Source organism: Ixodes scapularis, unplaced genomic scaffold (genome assembly GCF_016920785.2).
Source record: "Ixodes scapularis isolate PalLabHiFi unplaced genomic scaffold, ASM1692078v2 PGA_scaffold4__175_contigs__length_147842914, whole genome shotgun sequence".
Taxonomy (NCBI): Eukaryota; Metazoa; Arthropoda; class Arachnida; order Ixodida; family Ixodidae; genus Ixodes; species Ixodes scapularis.
The window spans coordinates 72218036-72245132 of record NW_024609879.1 but is presented as its reverse complement, the minus strand read 5'-3'; the positions used below and the strand labels follow the sequence as shown (position 1 = coordinate 72245132).

General features: G+C 48.1%; 1 protein-coding gene across 1 annotated transcript in view; it reads right to left on the bottom strand.

Annotated features, from left to right (window-relative positions):
• Positions 1–26567, bottom strand: part of LOC115310916 — a 46629-nt gene extending 20062 nt beyond the window's left edge. Inside the window, exons 1-3 of the mRNA XM_029969402.3 lie at positions 26522–26567; positions 17270–17344; positions 4056–4177 (exon numbers count right to left, since the gene is read on the bottom strand). Of these exons, the coding sequence (XP_029825262.3) occupies positions 4056–4177; positions 17270–17344; positions 26522–26567 (243 nt within the window). The remainder of the gene's footprint in view (positions 1–4055; positions 4178–17269; positions 17345–26521) is intronic.
• Between the last annotated feature and the right edge of the window lie 530 nt (positions 26568–27097).

The following is a 27097-nucleotide window of genomic DNA, read 5'->3' as shown; positions in this document are numbered from 1 at the left end:
GGTGTGTACATCACTTTAACATTTTGTTGGAGTCAAAAGAATACATGAATGAATAATTGAAGATTTAATAACCTTAGTCATTCACTAATATATTATATTTATTTCAGGAACAAACTATCAGCCACGGCGGACATCCGGGATTGCACAAAACGTACTAGATTGGCAACAAATTATAAAAAAAAAAGTTACAAATTAACTTTCAGTTAGTGGAAATGTACAATAGGTTCCAATAGAGACGTGTTAAGCGTTGTTGGAAATGGCTAAATAAGTCCATTTTAGGAATGGTTAAACCACGTGTGAAGCCTGGGAGAGCGCTAAATATTCCACTGATGCTGCAGGCACGAGGCTGGGGACGCGAGAACGAGGATGATAAAAATATCACCCAGATTTTCGCATCCCCGCACCAATGAAAACTGTAGCGCATCCCCCCCCCCCTCTGTTACGTAGTTAAGTCTCCCTAAATTGACTGGTTTAGGCGTTTTTGATGGCGCTCAGAAAGTTTTTAACTGAAGTTATATTTTGATCTTGAATAATTACACGCTAATGAATGAATTCCGCGGAAATATGAAACGAATTTCCAGGTTTTGTTGCAGCCCTGACGTCCACCGTGGCAGGCAGTTTGTTACGGAAAATATTTTTCTCAACCACTCAATTGGTAGAAAGTTGTTTTTTAATATTCGCTGAAACACCCGGTATAATATCGTGCTCAAGAACAGTGCAATACTGCGAGGGTGTGAACGGTACAAGCTAAAACTACGACATAAGTATTGTAACCAACCTACACGAGGCATAAACTGTTTTCATCGTAGTCCTTAGTCAATGAAAGGGCACGCCAAATAGGATGCTGCTGTGTCCATGATAATTTTGTAATAAAATAATAAAAGAGAAATATAAAACAGGTCTAAATGTTAGCCGCCCGTGTTAGTGGCGTCGAGGGTGGTGGTGGAAATGCTTAGGTGGCAGTTGAAAGACAAGTGGAAAAAAATAATATGCACTGCTTCCTCTGCATGACACAATAGACATTGAATACAAACTCTGAATAGACAAGGAAAGGGCAACCCATGGAAAAATGTTTCTGTTACATTTTACATGTCGTGCGGAGATAAACAAAAACAAACATGACAGACTTTCCGGGGGGAGTATGTTGTTTCCGTTTGGCTATGGTATTTGCTTGTTCCTGACGACCCGCGCTGAATAGAGCGACCTTCAAAAGTCTCGCCTCCAAGCACTAACTGCACTACCTCCTGAAATTGACTTATATAGAACCGACATGCCATCCCGATCTCTTGGGTAAAAAGAAAGAAGCCTTGTTCCTCAAGAAAATGACAAACCTGTCGAAGGTTTCGTGGGCGCGTCTTCATGACTACATATTCGAGCCACCTGGTCCACATGCCTGAGTACGACTTAAAATCTACCAGTTCCTAAACGCGTTCAACTAGTTCTTGAACGGAAAGGCATTGGCATGGACACCTATGTCCGCCAGGTGCCGAAGATACGTGCCGAGCTTCCCCGCAGGAGTCGCCGACCTTTGTCTTGGTTTTAGCAGACATTCTTCCTAAAATGATTATTGCCCTGCCTCCAGCGTGACGCGAGTCTCTGTAATGCCAAATTATCTCGTGTTTTGTCCAGCTTGCTTTGATGCTCAAGGTTCCTTTCCCAGAGCACCGTGTCAGCTTCTATTTATACTTGCCGTAATGGCCCGGTAGGCGCCTATCATCGTACGGAGATGGTTGGTCGAGGCGCCGCCGCGCCCCTGGTGCTGCACGCTCAAGTTTATCTCGTTGAGCCATCTGTCGGTAGTACATCGAAGTAGACGAGCACAGTCTGGTTAGCTGCGATCACCGAAGCTCGGAGGCGTCCCTCGTCTCGAGATAATTGAAACAACTTCCCTTGTGTGACTGTTTCTGCCGGTGTGCATCGGCGACTTAAAATAAGGAGACTAGGGCATTTCTAGAGCTTAACTATCGCGCAGTTGCTCTTAGTGAACCAAGAGTCCTCGCGCACCAACTCCAACAATGGGTAAACATTGGTCAGCGAGAAGTATCTCTCTCCTCCTTTAACACACTGACGAAAGAGAAATGAAACGAAGCATTCGTGGTTGTATTCTGTTCAACTAATTGCATCTAAAAACCAAAGTTATTTATCTTTTTATTTATTTACTTATAAATGCCACCAATCTTACGAGGAGCTTCTAGGAGGCAGACAACTCCTTATTCCAGCATATGCGGTTGGTTATACATAGCTCTAGACACCCGTACTCTAACACCTCTGAAAGGCTGTGATTTTTAAGAATATATTTCAAATAAAGCAGCTTCATTTTGTGACTTATAGACATATAAACACGTTTGTTTTAGTAATGCACATATGCCACATTACCACAATGGCTACAATAATTAACAAAAAGTCCGATCTTCATTACACTGGCGCCAATAGGCCCATTTCAAGAATCCGAAAAGCCCGCGCGCGCCGCGCGACGAATAATGGGAGTCCTTGGTACGCCCCTCCCAACGTCTGCTCCCTCTACCACGCGGCATACGCGAGCAGACGCAGGTTACCACGGCAACAACGTTTGAGCAGCCGAGTCGGACGAGCGACGAGCCCACGGCTGCCCTTTTTCAATTCCTCTCTTTTGTACCGGCTCTGTCATCTGCTGCACCAACGCTTTGTCGAACCTGGTCGAAACCTGCCACGGTTGCGGTGCACACTAAATGGATTCGGTGACACTTCAATACGTGAAAGCAAGTTACGACGAATAGCGTATGAAATCAGTTCACCTGTCGCGATGCCTTTACGCTGCCAAGGATACGGTACGTCGCCAACGACGTGCGACTTGGCGGATGGTCAGGATGGCGGATGGCTGCAACGGCTGCTGGTGGTAGCTGCCGGGACGCGCGCGCAGTCGCGGAGGCGCAACAAGAAAGCGCGTGATCTGTACCAAGGGTTCCCGTGATTTCCTGCCGTCGCTGCGCTGTACGGTTTGCAACAGGTCTATTGCTAAAATCCTTCGCAAAATTTATAGAATATGCAGTCATCGGCATGCAGCCTTGTTTTCCCAGAAACTTAGTGCTTACATTTTTTTTAATAAAGAACAATAATTAAAACGGTTTCAGAGCCAATAATTGCGGTACCCGAGGATAAAAAGTATTTATCAGTTCAAGTACCTCCAAAATCCACATTATCCGCTAGAAAGTTATGCAACAATGCATTTCACGCGTGGCGAACATAATTTGTTCTTTGTTTTGTCTTTAGTTTTCAATGATTATTTTTCGCGTTTTTTATTTCGTGAGCAATTTCATTTTTGCAATACTCGACCTTACAAAATAATATTGTTTTAATTTCGACTTTGAGAGAAAATAATAAGTATTCATCAATATAATCAATGGCACTTTCAATCGCCTAGTAAGTACGGAAAGCTAAAGTTTCTCAAATAAAAAGACCTCGCCAAAAAGTGCGTTTTGGGATATATTTTTGTTATTAATTCATGAACTAAATCTACATTTAAAACTTTTATGGCCTGTTTCCAGCAATATTTCGGTTCAACTTCTGTTTTTATGTGAAGTAACGAGGTTCATCGTTGAATAAAGTCTATTGATGGGTGATCTATTTGCAACTTTAGTTTTTCCCGACTCTTCGCTAGCTATGAAATTCTCAATGCTTAATTCATCACTGAGATAGGTATTTGGCACACGTAGCTAGTCTGGTGAGCGAGCATTACTCACAAGAAAGATGTACAGCAGAGTTCAAGGCCAGCGTGCAATAATGAATAAGCTAAGAAGCGAAGCTTCGAAAAAAAGTACGGTAATATTTTACGTATGAACCGTAACAATAATTACATTTTTTGCTTAACCTTGCAGGAAAAGTCGACTGAAATCTGATGCCAGAAAAAAGCTGAGTGTAGCAAGGTGTTGGATGCCTGCAGCCAAAAATATAAAAATTCCCCAGATCTAATTAACTTGTATTACTGTTCTAGATGCGGCATTGTTCAGCTAGCCATCCCACAACGATATCTCGAAAGTTACTCTTAACCTTGTGCAAGGGCGCGTAAATTTACTTACCTTTTTTAAAAACTGTTTCAAATATTCCAACACCTCTTTTTTATCACCAAGACGTTTTTTTATGTGTCTACTGTAATATATGTAAAGTTCCAGATAGGCTGAACCTCCAGCAGAAAGTGTACCTGAAAACGAATGATAAGTTTGAAATTGATTAACGGCAGCAACCAGGGCTCGTGCGCGTTTACATTTAATCAACACGTGAACAACCGGTAAGCGCCAAATTTTGTTTAAACTTCATTACTAAGAATCCCTAATGTCCTCTTCAGATACACACGACTAAACAATATATATGCAAAAATAAACGCAAAAATCGCAACATACATTTCATTAAAATAAAAGTTTAAATTATCTCTGTATTATTGAATACACTCAAAAAGTTTCACGCCACTAGTTCAGGGAGGAGAGAGAGAGAAAAAAAAATACCTTCGGCGTGATTAAATATATTTCCACGCGCGTCGGCGAGGAAGCGCGTGCGTGGCCGAGTGGTTACCGCGCTTGACTGTCGCGCGGAAGGTGTAGGTTTGATTCCCATTCAGCGGTCCGTCCTTTTATTTATTCTTTCAACCTGGCCTTCTCGTAAGATCAAGTTCAGAATGTTCTACGTCCGAAAGTTCTACGTCGAATGGTCCAGAAACCCACGAAGGTCCATTGGGACTCCGCAAGGCGAGCGGAGTCAGTCTCGTCCCCGCGCTCGATCCTGCTCTTATGCCGCCATCGACGCCCGCGACGCTCTATTGTTATCTTCTGTTCCTTTTTTGGGGGGGCGCAAGTTCGCCCCATTAAACGTTTAGTTTACTTCGGTTTCTGTCGCCTCATCACTTGTCGTTCGTGACATTTTGGTGGAGGTGCTGGGTATAGCTTTCTATGCCCGTGGGGCGTACACCTCCGAAGGCGTACCGACCAAGTGAGATGATCAGCCCCGGAAGGCTACCCTTCGCGGAAGATGCCGACGCCCGAGCAAGCCGGCGTACCAGAGGCCAATCCCCGGAATTGGGACCCCTGCCGCAGAAACAGAAGAATAAGACCGCGAAGATGACCACTCCAACCGTCGTTGTCCTACCCGTCGCTGCCCGTACGCCTGTGTCCTTCCATGGCGAGCCTTGTCAAGACGTCGAGGACTGGCTACAGCAGTACGAGCGAGTGGTCCAGCACAACCAATGAACGGAAGAACAGCATCTAGAGAGTTTCTACTTCGCGCTCGAAAGAACGGCCGGGCACTGGTTTGAGAATCGCGAAACTTCTCTGGCCTCGTGCACCGCCTGCAAGGATGCTCTGAGACGGACTTTCACTAACCAATATCGAGGGGAGAGGGCCGAGGACCTTCTACAAACGAGGACCCACGTCGCAAGTGAAACGATCACCACTTTTGTCGAAGATGTTCTTAGCCTGGTCGCTTGCGCCGACCCTAAAGCCACCGACGAAAAGAAGCTTCGCATCCTGATGCGAGCCGTAAAAGATGACATCTTCGGTAGCCTTGTCCGCAACCCCCCAGCCACCGTCAAAAATCTCGTCAAGGAAGCCACAAACATCGAACGTGCCCTTTAAAAACGGGCCTCCCATTACCAGCGACTTCGTCGCTGCCCTCTCGACTTCCATCTGCAACGGCGCGGTCCTCCGCGAGATCATCCGGGACGCCGTGCGGGAGGAAATCAGGAAGCTTCTACCTGCTGCCGCTAGCTCGGAATTTCCCTCAATCGCCGAGATTGTCCTGGGGGAAGTTCACCAGACGCTGCGGTCACAAGTTCTCGTCAGCGCCGCTCCCAAACCACCGACGCTGACCTACCCCGCAGCTACCCGACGACCTCCGCCCCCTGCTCATCCGTATGCGGCGCCACCCTGACGTGAAACTTCAGCGACACTGTTTTCCCGACGCCAGGAAGATCGGGCGTACGTCCGCCCAGAACAAGCAGCGCCACAAAAGACCGACGTGTGGAGGACGGCCGATCGACGCCCGTTGTTCTATCACTGCGGTGAAGCAGGTCACATTCACAGTCGATGCCCCTACAGACAACTACCTCTGCGCGGGTTCCACCCGATCGACCCGCGCTCAAGGTACGACGGACGCCCTCGCGACATCGAGGAGTACCTCCGACGATCGCCATCCTCTGCGCCCCCAGTCCGCTGTGAATCCCGCTCACCGTCGCCCAGACGTTCAGCGTCTCCAGCTGCACGACCCCGCCGAGGGAACTTGTCCCCCCTGCGTCGCCGGGAAAACTAAGGGCGGCAACACCTGGAGGTGGCGTTCCCGAAGACGACCGAGGAAAAGAGCCTCCAAGAGCGATGGAGCGCTCCCCAATCTCCCGATGCTTCGCATCACAACGACGCCCCTGAATCGGTGTCCAACAACCTAAACATTATTATCGACGGTCACGACGCATCGGCACTCGTGGACACCAGAGCAGACTACTCAGTCTTGAGTGGGAGGCTCTCTCGCCGCCTGCGAAAGGTGACGACGTCGATCGTGGGAAGGCCCTCAATGATGCGATGATGTCATGAGGTGCCGGTGGGCACCTCATCACACCAGTTGGGAAATACACTGCTTGCGTCGAAATCCATGGTGAGACGTGCCCTGCCAAGTTCGTCACTCTGCAAGACTATGCGAGGGGCGTTATCCTCGGAATCGACTTTGTCTGCGAGTATGGCGCCGTCATCGACCTCGGAACAAACCGGCTGACGTTACTACACCTGCTCCATCACCGGAGGAACCCAAAGCAACGTCATCTGTGGTCTGAGTCCTCGCAAACCAGGTAAACTTACCACCGAGCTTGAGTGTTTTCGTACTCGTCGAGATCAAAGCATTTTCCTGTGGCGACGTTCTTGAGGGAAGCCTCCAATTTCTCCTGGGAAGAGGAATAGGCATCGCAAGAGGAGTAGCTGATCTTCAGGATGGGCGGACTGTGGTCCGCGTGGCGAACTTCCAAAATAAAACGCAACACCTCACGAAAGGTGCAGCCGTGGGCCACGTCAAGGAACTTGGAAACTCCGCCGAAATCGCCACGATTACTGACGTATCCTCGCCACATCAGCAAGACAGTACGTCGCCAGCGCAGCTCAACATTGACCTAAGCTTCCAGGCCTGAAACGACGGCAGCTGATTGACCTCCTCGCCGAATACCGCGGCTGCTTCGCGACGTCGCCGAAGGTGCGCCAAACCGCCGCTGCCAAGCACCGCATCGTTATCGAAGACGACGCGCGCCCTTTGCATCGATCAGAGAGGTAATCCAGGAGCAAGTTCAAGAGATGCTGGAAGACGACATAATCCAACCTTCAAGTAGACCATGGGCCTCTCCAGTCATGCTGGTTAAGAAGAAGGACGCGGAACGCTTAGGTTCTGCTGGACTACAGGCAGTTGAACGTGGTGACGAAGAAAGACGTGTACCCCCTCCTACGCATCCTCGACACTCTAGACTGGCTGCGCCACTTTCGATATTTTTCATCAATGGACCGGAAGAACGGCTACTGGCAGATCGAGGTCGGCGTACGAGACCGGGAGAAGACAGCCTTCGGCACGCCGGATGGACTGTACGAGCTCAAGGTGATGCCCTTCGGACTTTGCACGCCGTCAGCAACTTTCCAGCTTGTCATGGACACCGTACTGGCAGAGCTGAAGTGGCAGAGCTGTGTCGTCTACCATGACAACGTCGTAGTATTTTTAACTGACTTCGACGAGCACTTACGACGACTCCGAGCTGTTATCCAAGCCATACAGACCGCCGGGCTGACCCTCAAGGTGTCAAAGCGACGGTTCGCCTATGACAAACTGAAGTTCCTAGGCCTCGAGGTTAGTAACGAAGGCGTGTGCCCAGACCCCGAGAAAACTCGCGCCGACACGGAATTTCCAGCGCCGACAGACAAGAAGGCCGTACAAAGATTACATAGACTTTGTGCCTACTATCAACGCTTCGTTCGGAATTTTCCAAGGGTTTCCGCACCACTCAAAATCCTCACAAAGAACGTCGAGAAGTTCAAACGGGCCGAGGAGCAGCAGCAGGCTATCGACGAGCTCAAGCGAAGACTCCAGACTCCTCCTGTCCTTGGACATTTTGATCAGGATGCGGAAACCGAGATTTACCCGGACGCTAGTGATGCATGACTTGGAGCGGTACTGGTTCAAGTGCAAGAAGGTACCGAGCGGGTCATCGCCTACGCAATTCGGACGTTGTCCAAATCGGAGAGAAATTACTCCATGACTGAAAAAGAATGTCTTGTGGTCGTCTGGGCAATCCCGAAGTTCCGCCCGTACCTGTACGGGAGCCCTTTCCGCGTAGTCACAGACTCGCTCTGCTGGGTTGCGAACCTCAAGGACCCTTCAGAACGCCTCGCCCGATGAAGTCTCGGACTACAAGAGTTCAACGTGCATGTAGTCTACAAGTCTGGAAACAAGCACAGCGACGCCGACTGCCTGTCCAGGGCCCCTCTCGAAACTTCTCCCGGCAGCCGCGACGACAATGATGACGAGTGCTTCCTAGGAGCAGTGACGACCGACGACCTGGCACGACGTCAACGAGACGATCCTGAGCTGCGCGCATTAATTGAGCATCTGGAAGGGCGCGGGTTATCGTGCCCCGTGTTTTCTCACGAACGCTGCCGACCTTCGCCATTCGACAAGGTGTACTGTACAAAGAGAAATTCGGGGGCAACAACTCGCCGTGGCTGCTGGAAATCCCGACAAACCTTTGAGAGGACATCTTTCAAGCATGTCACGACGACCCGATCTCCGGAGACCTTAGGTACATCCGGACACTGGCCCGTATTCGTGAGAAGTATTACTGGCCCAAGCTGCCCAAATCCGTCCACCTCAACACCCGATCCTGCCACGAGTGCCAGCGGCGCAAGAAATCGCCGACAAGACGTCAGGTCTGCTGCAGCCTACTCCTCCGCCAACTGCACTGTTCCAGCAGATCGGAATGGATCTACTTGGTTCTTTTCCGCCGTCGACCTTGGTAAGCCGTGGATAATCGTCGCCACAATTTATCTTACGCAGTACGCAGAAACGAAAGCCCTTCCTTCAGGGATTGCTGTTGAAGTCGCCAAGTTTTCCATCGAATCCATCGTCCTCCGGCGCAGCGCTCCAGACATTCTGGTTACAGATCGCGGATCCTTGTTCATGGCCCAGCTGACCCAAGAAATCCGCCGGCTTAGTCACACCACTCATCGACGTAGAACTGCGTACCACCTGCAGACCAACGGGCTGACGGAGCGACACAACAAGACAATCGCCGACATAATCTCGATGTGCGTCGAGGTAGAGCATAAGACGTAGGACGAGGTGTTGCCCTACGTCACGTTCGCCTACAATACGGCGGTTGAAGAGACCACTGGTACATGGTCGGAAAATAACGACCATGCTGGACGCGATGCTGCCCCACGAGCCAGCTGACAACGAGAGCGATGACGCCCAGGTGGTTGCTCAGCGGGCCGAAGAAGTCCGCCAGCTCGCCCGACTTCTGATTCAAGACCAGCAACGCGTCGACGCGGGCCGCTACAACCTTCGTCGCAGGGACCTCCACTTCCAGCCCGGAGACAGGGTGTGGGTGTGGACGCCCATCCATCGCCACGGCCTCAGTGAGAAATTGCTGAAGCGGTACTTTTGACCATACAAGGTACTTCGTCCCCTCGAGGAGCTGCACTACGAGGTGATTCCCAACGGAACACGAACATCATCACGCCGCCCACCCCGACCTGAAGTAATCCACGTCGTTCCTCTGAAGCCATACTACGCTCGATAGGACTGTAGACCCTAGGTATGCCAAATGACTTCTTAGTTTGCCGTTCTTTTTATTTGCTTCGCTTTGTTTGGCGTTGCATCGAGGCGATGCACTTTTTTAAGGGTAGAGTAATGCCACACGCGTCGGCGAGGAAGCGCGTGCTTGGCCGTGTGGTTACCGCGCTTGACTGTCGCGCGGAAGGTGTAAGTTCGATTCCAGTCATCGGACTGTTGTTTTATTTATTCTTTCAACTTTGTTTTCTCGTAAGTTCGAGAACATTCTCGTCTGATAGAGTTCCGAAAGTTGTACACCGAATGCTCCAGAAACCCACGAGGGACTCTGCAAGGCGAGCGGAGTCAGTCTCGCCCTGCCCTCCCCTCCCCTCCTCCTCCCCCCCCCCCCCCCCCCCCCCCCCCCGCTTTCGATCCTGCTTTTACGACGCCTACGACGCCCGCGACACTCTATTGTTATATTCTGTTAACTTTGTTTTGTTGTTTTGGGCACACGTTCGCCCCATTAAACGTTTAATTTACTTCAGTTTCCGTCACCTCATTTGTCATTTGGGACAATATTGATGTTCTTTGTATTATCTTGATAGCCCTAAGATACAAGCTCGCCTTGCACAGCCTCAGACATGGTTGAGAAAAAGATGCACATGTTATAATAGACTGAACCAAATTTATTGCATTTAAATCACACCATTCTAAGAATGGTGCTTTGTCGTCACTCTATGCCGCTTTAAACGTGGCACGTTGATTCATGAACCTGCTTGAATACTAAAAACAGAGTGGAAAAAGCCTCCACCGTAAATTTAAATATATGGGAAGGTATAGTTTAATTAAGGTAATTTCATTCCGTATCTAAAGCTGTACATTTTTTTTGTAACAAAAAGCCAATTAACGTTTTTAGTTAGCAAGAAAATTTCATTGGCTGCAATGCTCCATAAAATCAAAACGTCAGTCGCCATGTAATTTACAAGCATGGAAACCTCATGAAAACAGCATCAGCCCATTTTTTATTCTGCTCTTTTAAAGCTCTCAGCCGATTTCTTTTCTATCAATTTCGTGAAAACGGTGCCACGTTTACCAACACCTGTGCGGCCGGCTCCATATGTGATATAAGGGGTATCTAGGCCATTGATATTTGCTTTGAACGTTTAGCGCTACGAAAAAAAAAAATGACCTAAATAATGTTCAAGTGTGCCCTTTGAATTCAAGCACAGTTTGCGATTCGTTATAATAACGACGGAAAGTTCTAAAGCCGTAACGGATGAAATATGAACCATACATGTTCATCTCCGTCTGTTGGTCTCTAACTCTCCATGTCGGTTTAAGTGAGTGTGCATGTACGCATAATTTTCTTTATCTGGCCAACGAAGTAGAAGCTAAAGGATTCAACGCTCCAATATGCTCAAAACATGTGCAGAACATGCGAATTTATTAGAGCACAGCTCTCAGGGGCCCGTTTCCGGCTTAAGCGCCATCGGCGTCGCCGTCGCCGTCAGCGTAACCGCGAAGTCACGTGACCTCCCACGTCTCGTGACCCCCCGAGGTCACGTGACCACACCCTGAGGTCACGTGACAGCACCCTGAGGTCACGTGACCCCCCCTTGAGTTCACGTGACCCCACCCCGAGGTCAACGTGCCCCCCTGAGTTCACGTGACCGCCTCTGCCCTATTGAAAATAATTCTAAGGGGCCCATCATCCTTGAAGGATTATGGGACCGCACATGCCTTCAAACATACCCTTCAGGTATACCCCTCAGAAAAAACCCTCCAGCCCCACAGCCCTTCAACCCAAACCCCTTAGCCTATCAACCCTTTAGCCGCCCAAATGACTGTGAACCATAGACAAAAATTAAGTTCAAAACGTTATTGAAAATTTATTGCAGACGTTGAGTTGTACATGCGTATTAAAACTCAAAAAGACGGTAAAAACCAACGCTTGTTCAAACCCGGGCGCAAGCAGCTGTCGACGAAAGAGATCATATCAAATAGGAACAACTAACTTCTTTATCACAACGAAAAATATCTTTTAAAGTACTCACAATGCCGTTGTGTAAATTCTTGATGTACGGTAGTTCAGCTAATAAAACGGAGCAGGTGCACCTCACGTACACATACACAGTCACAGTAAGCACGTTTAGCGAAAACCACGAACTCGCAAGCAGATCCCGTCACCGTTGAGAAATTCCGAGCACAGTCACGGTTTCGTCCACGATGTCGTCGGGGCGGCGTCTTCGGCGTATTTTTCGCTCGCTGGATTCTTCTGAGGCCGGTCGGACGAAGAGGCGCAAGGAACAAGGCGGGACAGCGGTCGTCATCCACCGTCCCAGGACCCACAGTGCTATGATCCCGGTGCGCAGGCACCACATGCGGTGGGACGCTGATCCCGACTGCCAGGCTTGCTGCGAGTAGGCCGACACCGGCCACCATCTCCTTGAATGCGCTAAACACGATGGTGCTCGAGCGGTGCTGAAGGCGGCCAACGCCCAACTGGGGTTCACCTGCGGAACCAAGGAAGAAACGGCACTGATTAAAACAGACCAAGGGGCGAGCCCTCAAAGCAGTGCTTACCTTTCTGGATGTAGGAAACGGTCCGTTCCAGATCTCCATGTCGGTAAGAAACAAACCGCCGACGAGCGCAAAAGAAAATGGCTATAGGGAGTATTCACTGGCCGTCATAGCTGAGCTCGCTGCTGCTTCCTGACCACGGGGGAAGAGAGAGAGGGTAAAGATGCTTTTGTACGAATTTTGAGTGGCAAGTTAATCTTCTATAATCTTCTAGAGGGAGAATAGCGACGTTTGGGGAAGCCTGGGACCCACAAAGGAGAGTCCCGGTGACAAGAGGATTTCTTCTTCCCCTCTTCTCTTGCGGTTGCCCGAGAGCTGACCGGAAACTCTTTCCGGGCATGCGCTGTGAGCAGTTACCTCAAATATGGCGTCCAGTGAATACCCCCTATAGCGGCCTCCTGACTTCTTCCGCTTCCTCACACCACTCTCTCCCTCCGACCATTGGCTGTCCGGAACTGGCGGTATTGCACCCTCTCCCCATTGCAGGGCGGAGAGAACCGCAGAGTGTGTGTGTAGGCATTGTTAAAGGGGGGGGGGGGGGGGGGGGGGATTTGAGTTGCCTGTTCGTGTTTTTGGGGACGGCGAAAAGAGAGGAGTTCCGACTCTGGTGAAAAGCAAAATAGTTTTGTTTATTTTTTTCCCCTTTTTTGGGGACCGTCTCCCGCGGGGAAACCGGTTCCCGGCACGAGTCGCTGCCGCTTCGCCCTCGGAACCTCCCCAGCGCAGCGTCCCTGAATTTGGGCAACGCGCCTGCTTTCGGCTTGCCCTTTTTTATTATTATTAGTGCAACAAGTAAAGCTTGTTCGCCTCAAAACGCCGCTCGGCCCGCCCTACTGAAAAAAACCATTTGAAATTCAAACGGGTGGCAAACTGGTCGCCCGTTTGAATCAAACCTGTCGATCCGTTTGGATCAAACGTGATTATGGGATACGGGTACCCGTTTGGAAACGGTACCCGTTCGAAACGGTACCCGTTTGATACAGGTGCCCGTTTGATACGGGTGCCGTATGGTACGAGTACCCGTTCGACATGGCACGTGACCACACGTTTGAACGTGCCCTTCGAAATGGCAAATTATGCGCTAGCCCTAAATGGGTATCGACTGGGACGTTGGTTATCTTAAACATATTTAAGACGTCCCGAAACTCATAAACGTATTTATAACATAAAGAAAACACGTAGAACAAATGCACTCGCGTAGGTGCTTGTAAGTGGACAGGAAAACCGACACAAAAGATTGTTTTCAATTCTCCTCGAAGTTTATTACCTCTTCTGTAGACAAGTACAAACGTGCAAGCGATCTGTGAACACTATACAGGTAGACTTTCGGGGAAATTATTTTCCTGGCTGCCGCGCGAATAGGCGCTGCATAATTCTTTAGATAATTTAGAAGAGTACGCGTAGAAGAACGGTCAATCGTTGCCAACACGTAGGTTGCAGTGCACTTACCATAACAATAGCGGACTTGAACGAGGTAATCCGTGATATTTGTCGACACAGTCAAAGCAGGACAACCACACAAACACAAACGAGAGGGAACGGCTGCTTGGAAGTTTCAACACGATGCGGCGCACAAGCTGTCATTTGCCGAACCCAACCAAACCGCGAGAATTTGCGACTTCTTTGAAGAATCGCTCGTTGCCGACATACACGTGGGTCATTTCGAACACTGATAGCTTTGGTGCACATCCAATACGTTGTCGAGAGGCGTCCCAATAAGACCGCAGGGTTAGGCGACAGATTGAAGCAGGTAGGACGAGCGAACTTCGAGCAGCAACTGACAACAAGCAGACAAAGAAAAAAGCGGCTGCAAGGCGCGCCCTTCCGGATCTCGATGCTTATCAGCGTGTAGCTCGCGCGCTGCTGTGGGTCACGTGACAGGGCTGACAAGAGAGGAGGGAGGGCGCTGGGACCACCGGGACAGCCCCTCTCCCTCTCCCCAGGCATTCCAGGGAGATGCGTTTTTGTAGTCCCGAAGAACAAACGCGCGCGCGCGCGCGCGCTCGAACTTTGGAAATGGCGGCGGGGCTGCCAGAAGCTCGGCTTGCGCCCGAGCGAAGAAAGAACTCAGCGCAAGCTCGTAGTTTGAGTGCTGCAACGGCGGGCGTGCTCTCGCAATGCTCGATGTTCTTGCAGCCGCGTGTACGCGTGCTACCTTCGCTGCGTCTTGAATTAAAGTGAAACGGAGTCTAGACGTACATTCTTTCACGCGGTCGCGTCTTCTGCGAGAGAGATTCGAGCTGAATAAGTAAATTGAGGCAACAAAGATGGACAAAGTATTAAAGGTCTGTCAAAAATATCGGCTCACCCACGTCGCGCGTTTACGTAAAACAAAAAAAAAGGTGTTAGTTTTAGTTGCAGTATAATCGAAAATCATCGTAATTGAAATATAAATATAATTACTTGCATTACGCGGACGATCTGAAATCGATGAACCGGCGCTCCCAGCCTTCCGGAAAACATTGGCTGCCACGGCTGAAACGCTAGGCGTGCCCACGCCGCCGATCTGTACATTCAATATCAAACGGGCTCCGGAGAGCCGTTTGATTAAACCGGTGCAGTTTGCAACATGGTCACCGGTTTGAGCAAACGTGCGACAACTTTGCCCAAACGAGTCGCCCATTTGCCCAGACGAGCGACCCGTTTACCAAATAGGTGACCGTTATGGCTCATACGGGGGACCCCTTTGAGCCATACGGGCGACCCCTTTGACAAACTGGTGACCAGTATGGTTAAACGGTTACCGGTATGGACCCGTTTATTTTCATATGGGCGCCAAATGGTTTTTTTTCAGTAGGGCGCGCCTTGTCAATTCTCTACATAGGGCGATCAAACCCGTAGCCCCCTTGGCGACCGAACACCCGGCCAGTGACAGACGGGTCGAGGAGCCCAGTTGTGTTTGATAGAAGAGCAGTAATAAAAAAACTGACCGTACACACATACGATCAACATTCTCCATATAAATATTTGTTTTCCCTTTTTGAACAATACGTAGCTATGTTCTAATTCTGCGACATGTATTTTTTCCACCTAGGCCGTGTCCCTACAGACATCTCAAGAAGCCTGAAGGTTTTCCCGACCCCATTAGAAAAGTTCTTGACAGGCTTTCAGACATTTCAAGGCATTGTAAAGGACACTTCAGGCATTTCAGGAGAGCCTCTGACGAGGCCAATGAACCCACCAGGAAATATCGGTGCACCTTTCAAACATCACAAGAATTCCTGAAGTCCCCTTCACACCCTTTAAAGAATTCCTGAAGTCCCCTCAGAGCGATTTTCAATAGGGTGACGTCAAACGACCCTCATGAGGTCACGTGACCCCTCGAGGTCACGTGAGCCCCTGATGTCAGACCACCCCCCTGAGGACACGTGACCTCAAGGAGTCACCTATCCCTCAGTACCCTTCCATCCTCCTAGTCAAGAGTTGCGCTCTAATCCGTCGTTACAGGGAATTGTAAACGGCTTTGATTTTAGACCGCAGCTCTTAAGGGCCCGTTTCTGGCTTGAGCGGCGTCGGCGTCGCCGTCGGTGTAACCGCGAGGTCACATGACCCCCCCCCCCCGAGGTCACGTGACCCCCAGAAGTCACGTGACCCCCAGAAGTCACGTGACCCGCTGAGGTCACGTGGCCCCCTGAGGTCACGTTACCCCCTGAAGTCACGTGACCCCCTTGAGGTCACGTGACCCCCTGAGGTCACCCCCTGAAGTCACGTAACCCGCTTGAGGTCACGTGACCCCCTAAGGTCACGTGACCCCCTAAAGTCACGTGACCCCCTTGAGGTCGCGTGACCTCAAGGAGTCATCTATCCCTCAGTACGCTTCCATCTTCCTCCTCAAGAGCTGCGCTCTAACCGGCGTTACAGGGAATCGTAAACGGCTTTCATTTTTTTTTAGTCGCGCTAAATGCACGGTCAGAAAGGCGACCAAGAAAATTCCCTTTTCTTATTGGGAAAGTCGTGTCTGATCTAATAAGCGTCAACCACCTTAAAGTGCAGTGGTTGTGAGGTTGATCTAACTAAGCAGCATACTTCTGCAGAAGGTAGATATACCGTTTTTGTTTTGTGGATCAATCTCTTTCTATACGACCAAAACTGCAGGACAGCTGCATGCTGTTGATGTGTTGTTCCGGGTGGTCATTCTACCGCCCCTGGCCCCGCTCGTAGGCAAAATTACGCATGGTCATCATGCACCTTGACTTTTTCCCAGTGAGTATTTTGCCCTCCACTATGTGCTTTTAATGCGAAAGCTTTAACTGGGGGGTCCCATATAGTTAAAAGGCGTTATCAGCTTTTGAAGCCGCACCAAACGGCACCTAAACTGCCCTGTCCCAATACAGCAAAGCCTATCGTCTGTAGCAGCGATTTGATGAATAGGTTGCCATTGGCTGGGGCGCGTCATAGTTTCAAGCAACGAGGCTCCCAATAACTGCCGCATGGCGTAGTTCCAAGGAACGCCACCCAACAGAGAAACCCTCTCCAGGGCGGCGCAGTAAGGGGGAGCGGCTGGTCGCAGAGCCAGCAGAGCCCGCCCCGGCAGACTACGGAGAGGCTGCTCGGCCGAACTCATTGCGAAGCGGCCGTTTCACAAGAGCGCGTGCTCGGTCGTCGGCTGCAACCTCGGCAGTAGTGAAACGTTGCCGTATACGCCAATATGCATGCCGCAGACGAACTAGTTGAGCGGAAGACCGACATTAATGCAATCGCATTCATGACTCATAAGAAGTGCTTAGGTATACTTGGAAAGTTTTGCTCGAAATTCATGTTGTAATACCAGAAGACTTAAAAAACACATTTTTCTTAGGTTTTTTATTGTTCGCATACCTTTGTCTTGACATATTTCGTAAAAAGTTAACTTAACATGAGTTCAACAATTATGACCCACGTCATTAAACATCAGTGACCAATAGACCAATTGAGGTTTCAAATAAACGCATACCTGAGTCACGCGCCGTAACTTCTCTTCCATCCGGGCTTTTTGAGTCTACATCGGGACGTCCATTCAGCGACGTAGCTGAAAATATATCGGTGTATCTCACTAAGTGTTCCCTTGTGCCAGTCATTATATGCAAGAAACAAATAATATTAAATATAAAACACAAACTTCAACAGCGAAACGTCTTCTTATTACACCAAAGAAAGCTGTCTATTTTTTTATTTCGTTGACAATAATGACGGAGAAAGTAAATTCAACATAGCGTTTTTATGGGCCAGTTCAGCGAAAAGGGAGAAATTATTTTAATTAAATATTACATCTATATTTTTTAAGACAATGCGCGGTGTACAATGCAGCATGTTAGGGAGGTCGTGCTTCGAAAGAGTACACCGTTTATAGACTGTGACAGCTTAAAGGGATACTACTACGAAATTTCGGCGCTCATTTTTTGGTCTATATGTGTTCAAAAGAGCAGTATCACATGGAACATACCAATATCTTGTTAAAAAGGTCTCGAAAAGGAATTTTAAAACCAATTAAACGATTAGCAAAGAGCACCTGGTGGATGTCGCTAACGCCTCGTTTGTAATGCTCGTCTAGGAACCTTGACAGCTAGTGACGGAGGTTTTCTCGTCTCCGGCGACGACGAGAGAAGGGGGGAAGGAGGAACTCCCCTCTTCCCGAGAATCGCTTTTGTGTGTCGCAGTAGTCGCTATTGTCCCCCTAGAAGATTACAGAAGATTATTCGTCACTCAAAATTCGTACAAAAGCAGCCGCTTCGGTGGCTGGAACGACTAGGCCATCCTCTCGACGTCAGCCTCGCCGTAGCTTTGCTCGTTTTGAGACGACCTGCGTCACGATTGCGTTGGATGTTATGTGCTCTAGCTGGGCCTTCTCCGAGCGCTTGCCAGAGTGGGCCGTTTATAACGAAAAATACAGCCACCAGGATCAAAATTCAAACGTGCGATTGTCATTTACGGATATTGTGGATCATATTCAACCTATTATTGAACACGACGGGAATATTTCGAATTTCGTTGAAGTTTCCCTTTAAAGGGATACTACAACAGTATTTCGGCGCTCAGTTTTTGGTCAGCGAGTGTTCAAAGGAGCAGTATCTATCGAACACACCAATACCTTGGTAAAAAAGGCACGAAAAAAATTTAAAAACAAATTAACCGATTAGCAAACCGCACCTGGTGGATGGCGCTAGAGCCTCGTTCGAAACGCCCGTCTAGGAACCTTGACAGGTAGTGACGACAACTGTCTCGTCTAGAACTATACGTGGCTTGCACAGGACGTCATTTCCGTTGCCCTCCAGAGAAGAGGGGAAGAAGGAGCTCCCCTCTTATCAGGATCCTCCTTTCTGCCTTCCGGATTTGCACACGCGTCGCCATTCTCCTCCCAGAAGATTATAGAAGATTAACCTGTCACTCAAAATTCTTACAAAAGCAGCTTCACTCTCCTCCTTTTACTTGGTGTTCAAATGTGTGCGATGTGACGTAAGTGCAAGGAGCCTATACATGCTTTGAACCTGACGTCATCCGGACAGCTTTACGGCCAGCACAAGAGGAGAGAGGAGGGAGGATCTCCCCAGTAAATGGTACTCTCTTTTGTGTGACCCAAATATGGCTATTATAATACTCCCATCACAAGATTATAGAAGATACAAGCGCCGTTCACGCATATGCAACCGACTAAGACCGAGAGAGACCAGACCGTTTCTTAAGCCTCTTGCGGCGTTTTAGGACCAGGTCCGCTGCAGCGCATTCGCTCCTAAGACGTCGCGGAAGGCTTAAAAACTGGTCTGGTCTCTCTCGGTCTTAAGCGCCGTTCACATATATGCGACCGAGTAAGACCGAAAAAGACCATACCGGGTTTTAAGCCTCTTGCGACGTCTTAGGACCAAATGCGCTGCAGCGGAGCTGGTCCTAAGACATCGCAAGATGCTTAAAAACCGGCCTGGTCTCTCTCTGTCTTAAGCGCTGTTAACATACATGTGACCGAGTAAGACCGAGAGAGACGAGACCGGTTTTTAAGCATCTTGCGACGTCTTAGGACCGAATGCGCTGCAGCGGAGCGGGTTCTAAGGCATTGCAAGAGGCTTAAAACGGGTCCGGTCTTTCTTGGTCTTAAGTGCCGTTCACATATATGCGACCGAGTAATACCGAGAAAGACAAGACCGGGTTTTAAGCCTCTTGCGACGTCTTAGTACCGAATGCGCTGCAGCGGAGCTGGTCCTAAGACGACGCAAAAGGCTTAAAAACTGGTCTGGTCTCTCTCGGTCTTAAGCTACGTTCACATAAATGCGACCCAGTAAGACCGAGAAAGACCAGACCGGGTTTTAAGCCTCTATCGATGTCTTAGGACCAGGTCCGCTGCAGCGCATTCGGTCCTAAGACGTCGCGGAAGGCTTAAAAACTGGTCTGGTCTCTCTCGGTCTTAAGCGCCGTTCACATATATGCGACCGAGTAAGACCGAAAAAGACCATACCGGGTTTTAAGCCTCTTGCGACGTCTTAGGACCAATGCGCTGCAGCGGAGCTGGTCCTAAGACATCGCAAGATGCTTAAAAACCGGCCTGGTCTCTCTCTGTCTTAAGCGCTGCTCACATACTTGCGACCGAGTAAGACCGAGAGAGACGAGACCGGTTTTTAAGCATCTTGCGACGTCTTAGGACCGAATGCGCTGCAGCGGAGCAGGTTCTAAGGCATTGCAAGAGGCTTAAAACGGGTCCGGTCTCTCTTGGTCTTAAGCGCCGTTCACATATATGCGACCGAGTAATACCGAGAAAGACAAGACCGGGTTTTAAGCCTCTTGCGACGTCTTAGTACCAAATGCGCTGCAGCGGAGCTGGTCCTAAGACGTCGCAAGAGGCTTAAAAAACTGGTCTGGTCTCTCTCGGTCTTAAGCTACGTTCACATAAATGCGACCCAGTAAGACCGAGAAAGACCAGACCGGGTTTTAAGCCTCTATCGATGTCTTAGGACCAGGTCCGCTGCAGCGCATTCGCTCCTAAGACGTCGCGGAAGGCTTAAAAACTGGTCTGGTCTCTCTCGGTCTTAAGCGCCGTTCACATATATGCGACCGAGTAAGACCGAAAAAGACCATACCGGGTTTTAAGCCTCTTGCGACGTCTTAGGACCGAATGCGCTGCAGCGGAGCTGGTCCTAAGACATCGCAAGATGCTTAAAAACCGGCCTGGTCTCTCTCTGTCTTAAGCGCTGTTCACATACATGCGACCGAGTAAGACCGAGAGAGACGAGACCGGTTTTTAAGCATCTTTCGACGTCTTAGGACCGAATGCGCTGCAGCGGAGCGGGTTCTAAGGCATTGCAAGAGGCTTAAAACGGGTCCGGTCTCTCTTGGTCTTAAGCGCCGTTCACATATATGCGACCGAGTAATACCGAGAAAGACAAGACCGGGTTTTAAGCCTCTTGCGACGTCTTAGTACCGAATGCGCTGCAGCGGAGCTGGTCCTAAGACGTCGCAAGAGGCTTAAAAACTGGTCTGGTCTCTCTCGGTCTTAAGCTACGTTCACATAAATGCGACCCAGTAAGACCGAGAAAGACCAGACCGGGTTTTAAGCCTCTATCGATGTCTTAGGACCAGGTCCGCTGCAGCGCATTCGGTCCTAAGACGTCGCAAGAGGCTAAAATACGTGTCTAGTCTCTCTCGGTCTTAGGCGCCGTTCACATATGTGTGACTGAGTCAGACCGAGAAAGACCAGACCCGTTTTAATCCTCTAGGGACATCTTAGGACCTAATGCGCTGCAGCGGAGATGGTCCTAGGACGTCGCAAGAGGCTTAAAACGGGTCTGGTCTCTCTCGGCCTTAAGCGCCGTTTACATATATGAGACCGAGTAAGACCGAGAGAGACGAGACCGGTTTTTAAGCCTCTTGCGACGTCTTAGGACCGGATGCGCTGCAGCGGAGCTGGTCCTAAGACGTCGCAAGAGGCTTAAAAACTGGTCTGGTCTCTCTCGGTCTTACTCGCTCGTAAGAGTGTGAACGGGCCTCTAGTCGGTTGCGTACGTGTGAACGGCGCTTAACCCTTCAGTCAAAATTCACACGAAAGCAGCATTGCGGTTAGCTGCGGTGGCCCGGTCGTTGCCGTACTTCGACTACTCCGGTGACTTGAACGATTAGGGTATCCTAACGACGTGTGACGTGATGTGACGTGCTCTCTGGTGGCTGTTCTCTTAGCGCTTGCCTGAGTGGGCCGTTTCTGACGAAAAATACAGTCATCAGCCTCAGCATACAAACTTGTGATTGTCAGCTACAGATATCCTGGATCATACACTCTATAAAAAGCCTGCACGTCTACTTTCACGCGCAACACTCGGAGAGCCAATCAGCGCAACTTACGGAGGCAGCTCAGCAAATGGCGGTGTCGAAACATCTGTTTAGACCAAAAAACGCAGACTGAGTTGTGACGTTAATCAATCCAAGCGTGACGTTTTGCATTGCTTAAGGTTACAACTCAGACTGCTTTTTTTGGTCTAAACATATGTTTCGGCACCGTCATTCGCTGAGTAGCCTCCGTAAGTCGCGTTGATTGGCTCCCCAAGCGTTGTGCGTGAAAGTAGACGCACATACTTTTTTTAGAGTGTATTCAGCCTATTTCTGAACACGACGGGTATATTTCAAATTTTGTTGAAGTATCCCTTTAAGACGACCATTTGCCATTCTTGGTAGGCTCATGCGAGAGGATAAAATATATCAGTCTTATATAGTGATCGACTACACGCTCTGTAGATATCCCGACAACCCCACTTATTTATAGTCAAGCATGTCAACATAACTGGCGGGGTGCCATTCTCTTCAAGCCTCGGGGGTTAGGAAGGGAAGGAAAAGGGCGGACTTGCTGGCTATCGTCCTGTGTTCGGGCGACAACTAGCTGACCCTGGAGCTCCAAGAGGAAAGCTCAGCCCGCTTGACAGTCGGAGAGCTGCAGGTGCAGCCATCTCACGGCACTTATCTTCGTTTAGTACAACGGCGTCCATTCGACACAAATAGAAGAAATTCCGGGGCAGGCAACTGACCGTCTCGTCTTTTCCCTGAGAACGGTAGCCTGCGGGCATAATCCCAAAATGAAAGGCGGCAAGAATGGGTGGGGCAAGCGGAGGAGCTTATATTGTCTACCGGTGCAACTGGCTGCCCAGTTATGAGATCTCGAGTGCGGTGGCTCGTTTCCCCGTCGAAAGAAGGCTTACAAAAACTGTAAGCACTTGCGGTCGGGGATTGCTAAAATACCTCTTCTCCAATCGACGATAGCGGGGAAGCTCACGACGTGCCTTTCAGAGGCTTTGTGTCTCTGTGTGTGCGTGTAGGTGTGCAGCTGTGAAAAGCTACTGAGGCGGAGCCTGAACGTTTTTGCAACTGCAAATGTGCAAGCATTTGTCGCCGACTTTGGCGGAAGATGTTTTCACATGGGGACATAGGCAAATGTGAACCTTTAAAAAGAGCAGACTTACTGGGGCGTGTGTGCTCTCTGAAATCTAACTTCGCCAAAGTGAATATTGTATAAATAGGCCTTTGGCCCTTGGCTCCCAACGGCCTGCCTCATTCCGGTCCTTTGCCTGGCCCAAGTCGCCCCTTAGAACCAGGGACACCCAGACGGTTCGAAAACAACGGTAGTTCAAGAAAGAGCACAAAACAGGCGGACGGCGGTTCTTGCATCTGAAGCGGTGGTGAATACTAATGGTAAGGAATATTTTCTTCGTTTTCAAAAATGCTTATGACGTGCTTTCCAAGTGATTGCATTTTTTTATTTGCTATTCTGCACTTTTGTATTCCTTATTTCATTCGATCAGTAGGGTTCATTCATTTGCATATTTAGATTATTCTAAGTGGGAATCTACATTTAAGAACTATACAATGTATATTTTCAGCCGGCCGATTCGCCTGGCCAAAGGGGCAAGCGTTCTAGAATTGACTCATTATTCCTACCACTGAGGAAAGAAGCCTCAACATCTAACGCGGACGCATCGCCAAGAGCATCTGGTTCCTCTTCGACGAGTGACCTGCTCGTTCCCTCCGTATCCTAATGTTCGTTGGACTTTTCGTCGGCCCATGCTACTGGCTCTTTGCAAGAGGATTCTTCCGAGCTACGCCACTCAGCGTAGCTCTCCGTTTGCACGTAAAACTCACGGTAAAGGAATAAAGCACCAGCACATCCTTCAACATCGTAGAAGTAAATCGTTATTTGAAGAAAGCTTAATGTAGCTTCATTTATACGATTGCATCAATTTACTAAGATAAATTGGCGCGACATCAGTCATGTGCACGGCTGTCTTCAATGAAGCGATGGGCGCTGGAAACGCTTTTGTTCAAAGCATTCCACAACACCGGCTAGATCGTATGACACAATCTATTACGGACATTTGTTTTTAATACATAAGGAAGCATAGCCTGCCACATATGTTTCAATATTGTCTGACTGAAAACTATAAATGCCTGGAATATTTTATGCCCATTTTGAATATCAATTTACCTGTACATGGTGCAGCTACTGGAGCGGAGTATTTGGAAAATGAAACGGCTACTCCAGTCTTGTGAGCCTTATTTGTTCTCTTTGTGAACAGTCACTCACGATTGGGTTAGCACTAACATGTATCTCGGAAATATGCCTCAGTTTTATGTTCCTAATTCACAAAAATTACCTTTAGACTTTTGTATTTCTAAGCATCCTTTGCGTGACGCTTCGAAATGTTACATGTGCCCCGCTACTGTGTCGTCATTGCTCCGTTTTTATCCTCCTCCTCTTCGCACTTGATTGCGCCACTGCGCTCTCCTCGCCAAAGCGAGGCAGAGGAAACAACGCGTCCACCGCTCCATCAGGTTCGTTGTCCTTTAACCTGTCCGTCGGTGCATTTTTTTTTTAGCTTCTATTATATGCAATGAATCACCAACTAGACATACCTTAAGCGCTAAATGCGTCACATGATTGCTTAATGCTAACGTAGGGGCACCAGGCCGTTTGCGAAACTAAAATACGGTAGGCGTAATTGTAAGCCTCTATGAGCGATTTTTAAAGGTAAGTTCTCTTCATTTTGCCTGTGGTTCATTTTTTGTTTGAAAAAGTTACCTGTGCGGAAGTTTTTTTTTTGCATTTGTTGCATCCGTTTATTCATTTATTTATTTCATGTACCCTCAAGGCCAAAGGCATTAGAGAGGGAGTGGGTACAATGGTATAAATATAAATAAAAGCAATGCAGTGACCACTAGTACAGTGAATTGACTCCTTGTTACACAAATAATGTATTTATATTTAATTAATTAATTAATCAGATTTAAATAATAATGACTAATTAATATTTATATATTTATTAATTCATGTATATATTAATACACTTGGGCCGACTGCGTTCGTTAACTTTAATTCTTAGTTATATGGGTCATGTTCCGATTGCAGTATTGACGGCAGTTAATATTAGATGCAAAACCAATTGAAGAAATTTGCGCAAATCTAATAATCTAAAACCTAAATTTTAAATGGTAAAATCTCACGTTTTAGTCCGATATAAAATAGCGCGCAAAGAGAGTGCCGCAAGCCCCGTCTGAGGCCTAAAAGAGTTAAGTAGTGGCTTGAATAAAGAAAAGAAAATGACCGCATCTCCACGTTGTGAATGATGTTGATTTGGGCGATTTTCTGGTGGTGCTGATGATACTGATTTTATTGCACATAGGTAGTGCTGATGGTGCTGAATATTTTTAGTGCTCATAGGTATTGCTGAGTTCCGGGTTGCGTTTCGACGTCATTATTACTGCTTTATGGTCGGTGAAATGCACAGCGAGAGGCTCTTCTAGCGGATCAGCTTGGATCCGCTAGAAGCCGTGGGAACGCATCTCCACCGCTTAAGTTAACGGTCCATTTCAGAAAGAGAATGTGTGGTATGGAACGTGGTTATATACGCATTTGAGCATTTGACCGCAGCGCCCTCTGGTCTATAAACTTTGAGCCAATGCATGCAAAGTTCAACGCGATTATATATGCATTTGACCGCAGCGCCCTCTCCTGTATAGACGTTCAGCGGCTACATGCAACGTTTCATCCATGACAGAAACCCCAGCTCTTGAGTTACAACCACATCTTAGAGCCCCCTCCTCGTCTCGCACTCGTGGCCGAGTGATTAAGGCGATGGACTAGAAATCCATTGGGGTCTCCCCGCACAGGTTCGAATCCTGTCGATTGCGCAAGCATTTTTTTCTTTTCATGTGAGCACGGACGCCGTCCGGGCGGACGGACGGCCGCACGCACAAGGCTAGACCCTAAGGAGCATCGCCCCTAATATCTGATCGTCGTGACAGCGTTCTGGCATAGGTGCTACTCTGCCCAGCATTGTGGCGTGGTATAATTACCTAATATCAGTATTTCAATTAACGCGTAACACTAAAAAACAAGTGAAATTGTCCGGAATTCACACTAAAAGGTTATTTACTGCGCAATAAAAAAATTGCCATTTAACAGCGCATATACAACAAGAATAACGTTTTAATTGCGGAAATATATACAAAATACTATAGATATTTTTTTAAATATTTGCTCATCCATCGCAATTGAACCTTGCTACTAGTAAAAGATAGGGGAACAACCAAATTAATTTTTTTTTTACAAAATCGATCCGGAATTTGCTAGATTTTCGAGACATTTCTTACTTCAAATGTGTGTAACATATTATATTAACATACAATAAGGACTATAAAATATTGCATTTTATTAATTTGCCAAAAATCGTCAAGGGAACACAGTTCAACGTCACTGAAAAGTTATTAAAACCTATAAAATATTTTTTTATAATCTTAGGAGTAATGAAAGCTACTTCAGGAATGTTACAAAAGGGTCCCAGTGCTGTGTTTCGAGAACTTAGGAAATAGCGAGCGGTCAAACATGCGATCCCCTACAAGTGGAGGAAACGTCCGTTTTTTCCGCAGTCATCTCAATGGTTGGAAACTCCAAAACAAAACAATCCGCCAAGCTTGCTGTTCGCGCTCTCTTTCATTTCAACAATGCTTCCCAAAATATAGTTTTGGGGGGAAAATGATTATTCGACACAAAAACCGTGCATGAATTGAGATGAAAACACCATAGGTTATGGTCCTTGAGAGACAATAAGTTCTAAATACTGATTGTCGAAACCGGTGTACGCATCAAGTGACACACAAGGTTTCAGTTTCCTCCTTGAGAAACCGGAGTAAGGCACAGATAGAAAAAAAAAAGAAGTTGGTGGTGTAGCTCGGGCAAAAGACTTACCATACACCACGAAGCAAAGCACGAGGAATACTTTCAGCAGAACCATGATCACAGTTTTCTTTCCCTCAACGTTATAACCAAGACAGTTTTCCGGCCGTATATATACGTATTTATTATTTGGCACCCTTCGACTAAAACAAAACAAAACAAAAAGTTTCTCGTTCGTTACCTTTGATTTTTGACGACGCCTCACGCACTTGAATGTCATCGTTATATATGTTTCTTCTTTTGGTATGCCTTTTCTCCGATAAGGTTGCAGGTTCTCATGAGAGTCTAAGATCACACGATTGTTGTACAAATAACAGCCGGGTCTTCGAAATACGGCAGGAAAATATTGATAAAGGGCAAGAATGAAAAGGACAGGTCTTTCATCCAGAAAATATAGAAGCAAGACATCTGAAAGCCGTAGGCGCCGCGTGTCTTATACGTGTGACAACTTTGTTCCCAGTTGTTTACACTTGAGAAGGTCACAATGGACGTGCAGCAGTTTATTTTTCATTTAAACATATAACAAATACAATAAATAGTCCAGTCTTCAAAAAAAAAAGAAAAAAAAACTGCCTTGGGGGTACGTTA